Source organism: Myxocyprinus asiaticus, chromosome 4 (genome assembly GCF_019703515.2).
Source record: "Myxocyprinus asiaticus isolate MX2 ecotype Aquarium Trade chromosome 4, UBuf_Myxa_2, whole genome shotgun sequence".
In the NCBI taxonomy this organism is placed as follows: Eukaryota; Metazoa; Chordata; class Actinopteri; order Cypriniformes; family Catostomidae; genus Myxocyprinus; species Myxocyprinus asiaticus.
Window position 1 is genome coordinate 22,660,738 of NC_059347.1, and position 14,142 is coordinate 22,674,879.

Genomic DNA, 14,142 nt, shown 5'->3' on the forward strand with positions numbered 1-14,142 from the left:
TTTTTTCTCTCTGTTACTCAGACCATGCTATTTTATGATATCGACACACTTTTACTCAAACACATCTTTTAAAAAACAATAAATTTGAATGCTTTCATTACAGACTCACCTACATATATACACTTATTCAATTGCAGATAGCTTGCATGGTAGCTCACCTGATAGGACTTAGAGTTGGAGGACTACGGTTCTAGACCAGTCATGAACTCAAACTTACATGTGCCATTACAGAGTCATAAAAGAAGCACGAAATGAGGTGGTTACTTCAGAAAATGTGCTTTTAAAACACTAATGGTTAGATTTAGATTTGATAAGGTAAGGATGTCTTTTTTAACTTCTCATATATATTTTAAAATACTATTGGTTAGGTTCAGGCAAAAGTTTAGGTTAGGGAGGTATGTTTTAAAAATATATATCTAAAATTCACCTTAAAACCGCATCTGAATATGACACCATTTTACTTGCTTTTGGTGCCCCCAGCTGGACATTTCTCTAGAAATTGCAGCCAAGCGTGATATACAGCACGTAAATTCTGAATTGCAAAAATGTTGTCATGTTCACGGGCCATTTGCGGGATTGCTTTAAAACCATGTTCTAGTCCCTACTAGCATATTTTACTATGGGAATGTTTCTAAAATAGGAAAACACAATAGACAAGATGCATTTTTTTTATCTTTGAAAATGATGGAAAGCATTTAGAATTGTTCACCAATGTTTTGAAAAAATGTGGTAAATGGCAGACTATTTTCTGTTAATGCAAAATCTATATGTACAAGCAAGTATATACAGTATGTTTAAGTGAACAGGTGTATACGAATATATATGTTTGAGTGAGTGTAGTGATTGCTCTGTGTACTGTATGTTCTCAGTGAAGGGCCTGCAGGGAGAGGATGGGCTCTTGGCTCAGGCTCTGGAGGGTTGGGTGCTGCAGCAGGCAGTGACTGGACTCAAACAGAGCGGCCAATATGACCAGGCGGAGACTCTCTGCTCTCAGGTACAAACACACACACACACACACACACATTCTCGCTTTTTGGTCATTCTCATCCCGGTTCAGTCTCCAAAAAGGACAAAAAGTGAAAACACTAAAGTTGTGTATTAAGATCTTATCTACCTTTTACATTTTTCAATTACACCATTCATTTGCATATGCAAATAAGCACATTTATGTTCATTTCACTGCGGTAAAATCATACACTTTTATGCCATCTGGTGGAAAAAAAAGAACAATTACATGACTTGAAAATCATGTCATGACAAAAATAACTAGTTGATGGCTGCAGAGATCCACTAATTCATTCCTGGTTGTAACAAGATAAACTTGAATGTACTTTTTTCTAGTAACTGCTCTAAAATATTTAATTGGCCAGAAGATATTGCTCTTGTGTAGAGTAAAACTGTCAAACTGATGTTTGAGTCATTTCTTTTAATGAACTGGTCAAACTGATTCAATTCTAATCAGAAGTATTAGAAAGATTGGAAAATGACTGGAAAAGTCATGGAAATTCATTGGTCCAAAAGTATGGTAACCCTGAGATGTTTTTACATTTCTATCTCTCTCTATCTCTATCAGGTTCTGAGTGTATCTCCAGAGCATCCTGTGGTTTTCCTGATGTTGAGGCAGGTTCAGTGTGAGCGCCTCCTGCTGTGTGAGGCGGGTAACTGTGTTCCTCCTGCAGTGCTGGATCAGCTTAGTGCTGCTGTCATGGCCAACCTCACATCTGTGTCCGCCTGGCATGTTAGTACCCGTCTCACTAAGAAGACATTTTTTCAGCTTGGTTTTATTCTAAAGTGCATGTGGGTAGAATCTTGCTCATATCTAGACATACAGTACGTCTTTCCTTTTAGATGTTGCCATTGTGGTAATTCCCTGATGACAGAACTGAATCTTACAAACAGTTTTTTTCAAACACCTCATTAAATCATGCAGGAGATTTCAAAGAAACTGAAAAGTGTTTTATACTGTGTAGACATACAGGTGCATCTCAATAAATTAGAATGTCATGGAAAAGTTAATTTATTTCAGTAATTCAACTCAAATTGTGAAACTCGTGTATTAAATAAATTCAATGCACACAGACTGAAGTAGTTTAAGTCTTTGGTTCTTTTAATTGTGACGATTTTGGCTCACATTTAACAAAAACCCACCAATTCACTATCTCAAAAAATTAGAATACATCATAAGACCAATAAAAAAAACATTTTTAGTGAATTGTTGGCCTTCTGGAAAGTATGTTCATTTACTGTATATGTACTCAATACTTGGTAGGGGCTCCTTTTGCTTTAATTACTGCCTCAATTCGGCGTGGCATGGAGGTGATCAGTTTGTGGCACTGCTGAGGTGGTATGGAAGCCCAGGTTTCTTTGACAGTGGCCTTCAGCTCATCTGCATTTTTTGGTCTCTTGTTTCTCATTTTCCTCTTGACAATACCCCATAGATTCTCTATGGGGTTCAGGTCTGGTGAGTTTGCTGGCCAGTCAAGCACACCAATACCATGGTCATTTAACCAACTTTTGGTGCTTTTGGCAGTGTGGCAGGTGCCAAATCCTGCTGGAAAATGAAATCAGCATCTTTAAAAAGCTGGTCAGCAGAAGGAAGCATGAAGTGCTCCAAAATTTCTTGGTAAATGGGTGCAGTGACTTTGGTTTTCAAAAAACACAATGGACCAACACCAGCAAATGACATTGCACCCCAAATCATCACAGACTGTGGAAACTTAACACTGGACTTCAAGCAACTTGGGCTATGAGCTTCTCCACCCTTCCTCCAGACTCTAGGACCTTGGTTTCCAAATGAAATACAAAACTTGCTCTCATCTGAAAAGAGGACTTTGGAACACTGGGCAACAGTCCAGTTCTTCTTCTCCTCAGCCCAGGTAAGACGCCTCTGACATTGTCTGTGGTTCAGGAGTGGCTTAACAAGAGGAATACGACAACTGTAGCCAAATTCCTTGACATGTCTGTGTGTGGTGGCTCTTGATGCCTTGACCCCAGCCTCAGTCCATTCCTTGTGAAGTTCACCCAAATTCTTGAATCGATTTTGCTTGACAATCATAAGGCTGCGGTTCTCTCGGTTGGTTGTGCATCTTTTTCTTCCACACTTTTTCCTTCCACTCAACTTTCTGTTAACATGCTTGGATACAGCACTCTGTGAACAGCCAGCTTCTTTGGCAGTGAATGTTTGTGGCTTACCCTCCTTGTGAAGGGTGTCAATGATTGTCTTCTGGACAACTGTCAGATCAGCAGTCTTCCCCATGATTGTGTAGCCTAGTGAACCAAACTGAGAGACCATTTTGAAGGCTCAGGAAACCTTTGCAGGTGTTTTGAGTTGATTAGCTGATTGGCATGTCACCATATTCTAATTTTTTGAGATAGTGAATTGGTGGGTTTTTGTTAAATGTGAGCCAAAATCATCACAATTAAAAGAACCAAAGACTTAAACTACTTCAGTCTGTGTGCATTGAATTTATTTAATACACGAGTTTCACAATTTGAGTTGAATTACTGAAATAAATGAACTTTTCCAAGACATTCTAATTTATTGAGATGCACCTGTATAGAAAGGAGCTGTAACAAGTTTGCAGTCACCACAGTTGTAAAAGTTTTTCATTTGAACTATTTCTCACCGTTTGTCTCTTCTCTCTCTCTCTCAGTGGCTGGCCGAGGTTTACCGCTCTCAGGGCCTGCTGTCTCAAGCCTCTGTGGCATATAGACAGAGTCTTCAGCTGGCTTCTCAACTGGGTGACAACAGTGGGAAGATGAGCAGTCTTCTCCGGCTAGCCCTGCTTGCGCTGACCACATGTATGGTGAGTACCGGTTTAATCTTATACAAAGAGGTCATAATACCTGGGGAACGATATCTGTTATTATTCCCATTCATCTCAATGGCAGTTGCTCATCTGATGCAGGACCCCCCCAGAAGAATGTGACTTGCTTGCTGCCATGTGTTCTCATGAGCACTGACTTCCAAACACAATTTTTGAGCCAATCACCAGAGCCATAAATGTCATGTGACTAATTACTCACAGGAAAAATGCATCATGACAACACTGATTGGCTGATGGCACCACAAGTACATGCACAGCCCCAAACCCTTCACTAGCGACTATCATGTGGCAAAGGTGCCAGAAATGCAACAATAAAAGTCCATTTCACGCTCTCCTAAAAAAAATCAGTCACCGGTACAACATCTACTATAATATTTTCAGTTTGTGTTGCTTGCGAAACATTTTATTTAAAATACATGGATACTTTTGAATGGCCATCAGTGGAGAAAGTTGCTTTTTGTCCATTAATGGTGAAGTTACAGCATCTACCAAGTGCCGATACTAACCAACCAAACCTTGGCCCCCTGATCTAGGATGTTGGGAGAAACATGCACACGTTTCTTGGAGATACTTTATGTAATACACATATAGCAGTTAATGACCATCAGCAGTTAATGACGACAATTAACATGCGTTTAAGAAAACGCTGATTTCTTTACGCCACTTCAAGGATTAAGAGAAAGCGGTTTAAAGCACCTTGATTTCTCCCGGAGAAGGCAGCTTATGTGGCCATGAAAACGCTTAAGTGGAGTTCTCCCAGGTTTTTGAGGAATGCGCATGAATAGACTGGATAACAAACATTATTGGATGGAGCCCAACAACAAGTTAACAACACAGCGAAAAGAATACACCATTTCTGGGAGTGCATTGGGAAAAGCACATACACTTTATACCATACCCATTAATACACACCAATTCTGCCGCAGGTTGCAATGGAAAGTGTAGGAAACAATCACAGCAACAACTCTGGAATATCTGGAAATAAATCGAAGCAACAGAGAATTAAATACCAAAGTCTTTCCTGGATGCCATGTTTGTTATTTACACAAATGTTGTGGGTAAATTACGTTGCTGTTGCGAAAGCTGCTCACTGACCGAGCCGCATGTATACGGGAGTCAAGAGTACGCCGCTAACACAGCTCATGTAAACAGGCACGCCACTTTCTCGCAATAAGCCGCAATCTGGTGTCCATGTAAACGTAGTCACTAATTTACTGCAATATTCATGATTTTATTGAAGTGCTGAATAGTGCAGAGAATAACATAACACTTTCTTTGTGAAAATAGGTTTTTATTTTTTTTTTTGCTGTCATATCTTCTAACAATTCTTGTTCACGGAGCACATCTAGACAGCTGTCAAACCTTGCAAATCCAAAGTCTTTCTGTTAGCTCAAAGGATGTTCAGTGGGACTTCAAACACTAGCACAGCAGCCACAGTCTGAATCCTGTCCTAACCCACTTTGTGACAGAGAGGAACTGTTTTCTCGGCGAACAAAACAGCATTCTGAACTGATGAGCTTAGTGTGTGTTATTCAACGGTACTCATAGAAGACTAGCTGTTTAAACAGACGGCTATTAAAGGTTGTTTTAACAAACATGCACTGTTGCACGGGAGACAGTCAGGGGCAAAGCTGACGAACAAGAGAGAGGAGTCCTATTACATTGCTGTTGACAGTCTAGTAGTGGAAAGGTAAACATAAGATTATTAGAATCAGAATTCATCTGATCACCCACTGCGGGTTTGGGCCAACATATTCGATTGATGTCAGATATTTAGCTAAGACTGAATAAGGATCTACATACAATTCTCCATAAGCTCCTAACCTAAGTTTATAGATAGTAACTGAGGTCAGTGTGAAAATACCATTTGTTCATTGTCCACAATACTATTATATTGTATTTTAAAACTTATTTTTAGATAAAACAAATTCGGACTCTAAATTATGACTGGATGTGCCATATTCGAAGCTGTTGACTATAAAAGTACACGTGTACCTGCTCATTCCATTTGTCGAGTGTCTGTATGACCGCTAATTAAAAGACATTATTATTTTTGGCTAAACTCTCTTGCAGCACCCTTAGGCAACTTTTTTTTTTGCTAATTTTTTGTTGCAGCATTTGCATCTTTCTCTCTCCCGTTCCTCCGTCTCTCCCTCTCTCATTTGCATTTTGTCTATTCCCCCTCCCCTCCTTTTCTAACTATACCTCCCTTGTCAGCTGACTGCCTTCATTTTAGCTGACTCCAGCCTAGCCTGTTAAATTGAATTCGACACTTTGTGGCTCGCCTCTCATTACTTCAAATTAAAGTGTGTCATTCTTTAGCGTATCCCAGCTCCAATCACATATTAGTCTGAACGCGGCCAGCTAACACTCATCTAAAATTCTCAAGTATTTGTTTTATAACACTTGCATGATGGTTGTTCACAACTAATCCTCTATCTAAAATGCATTGTCTCCAGTGTTTTTTGGGGTTTTTGTAATGACTAACAAATAGTAGAGGTTTGTCTTAGAGGTTTGATATAAAGTTTATTGACCAAAATATGTTATAATGCAATTTGTAGTAAACATTGATTGAAGAGATTTAACTGGCTCATGTGTGTGTGTGTGTGTGTGTGTGTATGTACTTATGTGTGTATGTAAAAATGTCCCCAAAATGAGCTACATCTGACAAAAACTCCCTTTGGGGACATTCAGGGAAATTTTAGTTGAAAAATCAATTCATAAATAATACTTTTTATACTTCTAGTCTGTAGTCATTATTATTCACTTTTTATTAAAACAATTAAAGTGTATGGTATGTCCTCATTTAGATAGCTAATGTGTGTGTATTTCTGCTCTGCAGGCTGGTGTGTGTGTCTCTGAGTGGAAGGATCTGGTGTTGGAGGCCAGCACTGAAGTTTTAAAGATGGGCGTCTCTCCAGTAGCTTTGCTCTTTCAGGCGTTACTGCAGTTCTCCATCAAGATGGGTGCCAGGTAGGGCCTTACACAGGGCATGCATGTTTGTGCCAGTCTTTCTCTGCATATGAGAGGATATTAGCATCTAGCCGAGGTCTTTGTTATATCAGCTGTCCACATTTATTTATATTTTAAACAAGCAGATCATTATACATGTGTTGCCCTTTGCTTCATGTTTGTATTCCATTATTTGCCTTGTATTGGCATTGCATTCTTTGCATTTAGTCTAAGGTAATAGTACATATATTACGTATTCAATTTTAATTTGTTGTCATTAGGGTTGTCACATCACCACAATTTCTGTAATCTGTACCAATACCAGTAAAGTTTCACGATTCTCAATACCAATTTGGATAGCACAGCAAAAAATGTATATGCCATTGAACACACTCCTTGTGTTGTTTCCTTCATGTTTCTCAAATCTGTAGACATTTCTTCACATTTTTTAAAGTGACTACTCAGGTAAACAGTTATAGAACCAAGTAAACTGAGAACAGTAATAAAAAAGCAAAAACATTAGTTAAGGTTTTATTTTCAATACAGAAGTGAGTGGTTTCTCTTTTCATTGTTGTTGTTTTGTTAATATATTAACAATATAATAGACTGCCACTGCAAGGTCTAATGCTCAGATCTGCTCTTTTGACATCTGATTGTTTTGTTCCATCTGTTTGCACTCATTTCTGTGTTTACATTAATTCCGCCTCTTACGGGCATTTTGACCATCAAGCGCATTTGACCTGTCATGTGTCATAGGACCAAGTCATAGGACCGCATTTACTGTAATGCTTGAACGCTCTTTTTCTGATTGCTTCACAATTCCTCTGGTCGAGCACCAGCTCTGACGCAACAATTGGCAGCATTTTGGTGTAAAAGCAGCATTTTCTTTTTTATTTTAGTATTGATATTTTAGTACCGTTACTTTTGACATCCCTAGTTGTCACCGTTGCCATCATCATTGTTAGGATCAGATTGTTGATTATGGTTTGTTCTTCTGTAGGGAAACCCGTCGTCTTTTGGAGAGGATTGTTTATATGTCAGCCTCTGGGAGATCTGAAAGTGTGGTATCTGTGGCACGCTGGTACCTCCTGCGTCACCTGCACTCCAAAGATGACCTGGAGCTGATAGATGTGAGCAAATGTGCTCACTCTGTTGAAACTAATGAAAAACTTTGGCTCCCTTTCCTTAATTATATTAAATGATGAGTGTTGATGTGTTGGTTTGAAATACTGATCAAAACAGATACAGTATTTTATCATATTTATTAAATTATTTTATTATATAATTTTTTAAAGGTGAAGTGTGTAATTGTTTGATGTTAAAATGCTTTGTCCTCTTCCAGTTTAATATGCTGAGACAGCTATAAGTAAGCCATTAGTAAGTTAATTTCTCTGAAAAGTGTAAACAATGTAGCGCTGTTAAAACATGGCTCTATTTGTTTGAGTATCCTGAACAACTCAACACAGCAACATTGTCTTAACCAATTGACTACCTGTTTAGACCGACCAATGCTAGAGGAGGAGTGTTAGGGAAACCTGTTTGAATTCATTAGTTATGTGTGAACCACAAGATCCTCCTGTCCACCCTTTCTGACCTAGGAATCACAGGAACTGTGCTTAGATGGTTTGAGTCATACCTCACTGGCAGATCTTTCAAGGTCTCCTGGAGAGGAGAGGTGTCCAAGACACACCTGCTGATCACTGGTGTTCTTCAAGGATCAGTGCTTAGACCCCTCCTCTTTTCGATGTACACAACATCACTCAGACCGATCATTGAGGCACGTGGCTTTTCCTACCATTACTATGCAGATGATACGCAGCTCTACCTGTCGTACCAGCCTGATGACCCTACTGTCTCAGCTCGTTCCTCACTATTCATCTTGGTTCAACTACACTAACACCAATCAGAACAGCCCAGAACTTGGGAGTTGTGATAGATGACCAGCTTAATTTCACCGCCAAAATGTCATCAACTGCCCGGTCTTGCAGATTTTCACTTTACAACACCATTAAAATCAGACCTTTTTTGTCTGAATATGCTGCACAGCTCCTGTTCCAAGCTCTGGTAATTTTAAGACTGGACTGCTGCAATGCTCTGTTGGCTGGCCTCCCAGCTAACACAGTTAAGCCACTGCAGATGGTCCAGAATGCAGCAGTGCATCTGGTCTTCAATCAGCCAAAAAGGGCTCATGTCACCCCACTCTTGATTTCACTCCACTGGCTACCTGTAGCTGCCTGCATCAAATTGAAGGCTTTGACTCTGACAGCCAATGGAACCACACCCTCTTACTTCAGTTCACTTCTCCAGGTCTATGCTCCAACTCGCTCTCTGCGGTCTATGAACGAGCAGCGCCTGGTGGTCCCATCACAAAGAGGCTCAAAGTCTATTTCACGATCGTTCACTTTCTCTGCTCCCCTGTGGTGGAGTGAACTTCCAACCTCCACACGATCTGATGATACCATCTCAACATTCAAGAACCAGTTTAAAACACATCTGTTTCGTGAGCACTTAACAAACCCACATTAATTACACTTACTATTGCACTTAACTTGCACGTAATGTACAAAAAAAAAAAAAATCCTTCTGTCTCTTTCTTCTGTGCTAGCGCAGAGAACCTTGAGAACTTGGCAGTACACTGCAGATGTTGTTAAACTTTGTATGACAAATTGCTTGCTATGTGCCTCATTTGTAAGTCGCTTTGGATAAAAGCATCTGCTAAATGTAAATGCAAATATTTGCAATTCCATTTGGTGCCACTAGTGGCGCAGAAATTACACACTCCATCTTTAATTTTTAAAGCTGTAAGACTAACTAAAGAACAGCAAACTGGCATTTGGAAACTCTAATATACAGTTGATGAAATGAATCATGAGCTCTTGCTTTGTATTAAAAAATAGTCATGAATCTTTGTATTTTATGTCTTCTCTGTGTAGTCCCTGCTGGTGGAGGCTACAGCAGCAGGAGATAGCAGACTGGTGGATTTCCACAGGCGACTCTACCCATTCAGCTGAGATGTTCCACCCATTCTCAAAATCCCCCAGGATTCAACAGCCAACTGCAGCTTCAGCTGTTCTCCTTTTTCTACTTCTCATTCTGTCTAACAGCAGTTTACTCACTGATCCACGATCAATATTGTGGTAATGTGTTTACAAATTTGATAGTCTTGACATCACCAATAACTCATTTATTACATAAAAACATGAAATGGTATGTGGATTAAAGTAAAGAAGCACTTGATCAATGTGACTGACCATTTGAAAAGCAGTTTATGGGCATTTTATGGTATAATTGAATGAGTTTATGTCATGTTGTCAATTCTATCATGTCATTGACACATGAAAAATTACGTTAATGTATGAATAATTTTCTTTGCCTTCTCCCAATGACATTTATTTTCATCAGTATTATAACCAAAAGGCTTGCCCGACTATTGCTGTTGTAACTCAAACTCAAAAGCACTTCCTGCAACGAAACCGTGGCCATTGCATTGGGTCCAAAATCACCATTGTGCATGTTTGAAAATACAGTGACCTTCAAATTGCCTATTTATGGTCAGAGAAGCTTTTGAAGAGTTTCCTTTTCTTCTATGCACAAGCGTGCATGTGGTCTACAGATGCACAAGCAGAAACAATGGACTTCTCTTTTTAATGCTACCCCACTGTCATTTCCTAATAACTGACTTTATGCATCTCTGTCAGGGACTGACCTGCGGTATACTGCAACAACCAATTGTATCTCTGAAATATGAAATCATGCAGGGGAGAAGAGAAATGGAGAGGGAAATAATAACAACGGTTTGTTGTGTTTGTATATTTATGCTTTGCAAATACACATTGTATTTGTAATTTGCATTGGTGGCTTGGACAATTGAATGAAAACACAGGCATTTATTTATTCGAGCATTTGTTATAATCGATATTTGGCCTGGGGATGTGCGGACAAACAAAAAACATTTAATCTTTCAGTATCGACCCCACATGAGGATTTGTATCCAATCTTGGGTTTGCCGTAATTACACCCTGATTGAAGTGCATTAACTGTGATTGTTCACTCACTATCTGATTTTAAAGTCTTGGCCCAGTTCAAATAGAGATTTTTCTCAGAGATTGGCAGTAAGAAAATTCAGTAAATTACCTCACAGAGACCAGCTTAAATCCCTTTTCAATCTAGTAAACAAGTGTAGAGCTTGTTTGATTGTATTGTCCATCTGTCCACATTCTGCTGAATCATACTTGGTGAATGTTACCTATTCCAGCAAGAATCAGTGTGTCTTTTAAAAGAATATTCCAGTACAGTATCTTTAAGGTCTCAGAGTTACTTCAGCCCCATCATGTTTCTCTGGATCTGTCTGATGTCTCTTTGTATCTCTCACTTATCCAGCTTGGCTTTGGTGTCACCGATGCGTTTTAGAGATGCAGTGGCATCATGAACGGCCTGGAACCCTGACAAACAGAATGATAGAGATCACCTCTCTCAAACTTTAAGGGCCCAGCCTTTTGGGAGCATTGACTCTCTGGCAGGAAATATGTGTTAGATGTCTCATTTATAATGCATCAACTACCCTCAGTCTGACACCAGAAACTCAAAGAGAATTTGAGAGGGAAACTCATGTACATTTTGAGGCTGTAGGTTACAATGATTCATTTAGCTTTTGCTGGGTCTTTTCTATTAAATGCCTGTCTGTAAGTCAGTAACCCTTTCAAATTGTGTGGTTGAAAAGAAATGTTATAGACAAATAAATGTCAAAGCTGCCACGCCAGAAGGTAGCCAGTAGGCTTAGTTTAAAAGTGTTTAAGCACACCCATGTGTATATTAAGCTTGGTTAAGTGGTTCCAAAAGACTAGAAATTGTATTCTAACTGCACTCTATTTTCCCCAATTAAACAACATTTGTTTAAATGAAATATAGACTACTGCTTCTTTTTTTTTTCTTCTTTTTTTTAGGGCAAAGGTTGTCGCACCAAATATTGATTTAGCTTTTTTAATGTTTACTGAACTTTGTATGGTGTTAACTCTTCTTCTTCTTTTGGCTGCTCCTGTTAGGGGTCGCCACAGCGGACCATCCATGATCCGCATATTTAACTTGGCACAGGTTTTACCCCAGATGCCCTTCCTGACGCAACCCCCAGTGGCTGGGGGACTCTCACTCTTTGTATGATGTTAACTGATGAATGAAACTGTTTATGGCATTATTTTTGAAGACATCCTGACTATGTGACATTTTTCATTGCCTAAAACTTTTGCACAGTACTGTACGTATAATATATGACTGAAATACAAGCACTTCTAAAACATTTATTTGACAAACCACAGGACCATTTAAAAAAACTTGATCAAAATGTGTGAGAAATGTATTGGTGGCCAGTTTCAACTCTTAGAATATACACTTTCCCTTAAAATTTTAAGGTTGAAATCCATGGTATTTGTCAAGCACCCATTAATTCATGGCTGTGTTGCAGGTTATGTTAGGGTTGCTTGTTATGCACAAGGACCATTTGAAAATGACCATTTTAAATAAAATAAAAAACTATTAATTGTGATGTAAAAGCTAAACTCATGAGTCTAACTCTTAGAGTAAAGCTTGAGCAATAGTTTCTGGCTACTTTTTCAGTGTGTTTGTTTTTCTTTTGCCCATATGGTGCTCTTCATTAGAGTCAGTGTACGCTGTCTTGACTCACCACAATTACATAACACTGGAAGCATTGCCAGCCAATTGCTTTGATTTTGTCACACTATGAAAATAAGTTTTTCCACTGGGATGATGGGCAAGGCTCCATTTCAGCAAACAAAAACTGCCATCTGTGCTCCACATTGCATAGTCAGGAGCTAATATTGTCACAAAGAGCATTCACCTTGCTTATGCCATGATGGCTCATGTGGCTGCATGTACTGTAGACTGGCAATTGCACTATTTGAAGCCACATCTGGTGAGTCACTGAGCTCCCCTGGGAGCTGTTTCGTGCTAAAACACCAGGCCATTTACAAGTTTCTCCATTTACATCGCAATTAACTGCACATTTCCGGTCTTTGGGTAAGAATTGTAATAACAGATGTCAGGCCTGTCAATAGGTGTGATATTCTGGATCACATATATAGATTTTGTGATATCCAGATATTAAATTAAGAAAACCCTTAGTTATAATTGCAAATATTATTGTCATTAAAGTTTATTACAACCAGATGGTGGTCCCTAGATACGGTTCGGGTTACTCCTTCAGTGTAAATCTTTACGATTTTTTTTTCTCAAATCCCTTTCTTGAAGTTTGAGCAACAAAGGTGATGCTTTTTTGTTGTTGTTTTAAAATAGGTGCATAATCAGTAACATTCCCAATACAAGTCTATATTATTAATTCTGTCATTCTTTATATTTTATCAGGAACTCTTAATATAAGCTATACTCAACTGTATGAAACAAATATTTTCAGTATTGATAATTGCATACTTCCAGTTGTTGCATTTCCTTCTGTAAATCTCCAGTGGCATTCCTCTGAGAGATCAACTTCTCTGAAAGTGAGGTGTCTAGTTTTCCTATTTCCTGAGAGAGTTGACACAAAAAGAATAAGAGATGAATTTAACAAAGTTTTAAGATTGCCATCACATCTACTTTGTTCTAATTTTCTTTCTAGGTCTTCACTATATCACACTATGTTGATATAGTACACTGGCTAAAAACCATATATGCAATAACATCTTTCTTGCGAATAATGTTGATCGGGATGTTTTGACATCAGTGTGCACGAGCTAGTGTTCCCATGTGCATTTGACACAGACACTGGCGGTTCTACTCCTTTTTCATTTTCAGTTACCTATATGGCGGCTGGTGACCATTCCCCAGAGCTAATGCACTGCAATCAATGTTAAGGTGGCGTTATGCCATGCAGGGACTCCAGTTTATTTGGATGACAACGTTGCAATTTCCCAATCCCCAGTAAGAGAGACGTGTGCTACGGATGATGCAATTTCATATTTTATTTGTATGCATACTGGCTTGGTCAAAACATTTATTTGCTTCTGCCTAGAATGTAGAAGACGACAAATACAGCCATGCTCATAACAAAAGCACATAGGTTTTATTATTATTTTACCATTGTAAATTTATATTTTTGGTAGTACCATGCTATTCTTTGAAGTACCAAATTAAATATATCTTTAAAAATAGTAGATAGAATATGAATTATAATATATGAATATGGTAATTTTTTTTGCATCAACTGTATTTATCAAAGTACCAAGGTTTTACCATAAAATATCATCACTTTACCATGGCACTGCCATAGTATTTTTTAAGGGTCCTAATGGAGAGAACACAGACTGTTTTGTGCAATGCTTATATTAAAAGAAATGGCTTTCATGGAAAACATTTT

At 38.7% G+C, this 14,142-nt stretch overlaps 1 protein-coding gene across 2 annotated transcripts in view; it reads left to right on the top strand.

Annotated features, from left to right (window-relative positions):
* LOC127432174 (tetratricopeptide repeat protein 37-like) overlaps nt 1–12,286 on the top strand; it is a 31,599-nt gene extending 19,313 nt beyond the window's left edge. For both annotated transcript variants that reach the window (XM_051683033.1, XM_051683041.1), the window contains exons 36-41: nt 870–994; nt 1,574–1,738; nt 3,654–3,806; nt 6,670–6,800; nt 7,780–7,909; nt 9,713–12,286. In XM_051683033.1, coding sequence (XP_051538993.1) covers nt 870–994; nt 1,574–1,738; nt 3,654–3,806; nt 6,670–6,800; nt 7,780–7,909; nt 9,713–9,790 — 782 coding nt within the window. In that variant the 3' untranslated portion in view covers nt 9,791–12,286. The remainder of the gene's footprint in view (nt 1–869; nt 995–1,573; nt 1,739–3,653; nt 3,807–6,669; nt 6,801–7,779; nt 7,910–9,712) is intronic.
* Nucleotides 12,287–14,142: the final 1,856 nt, after the last annotated feature.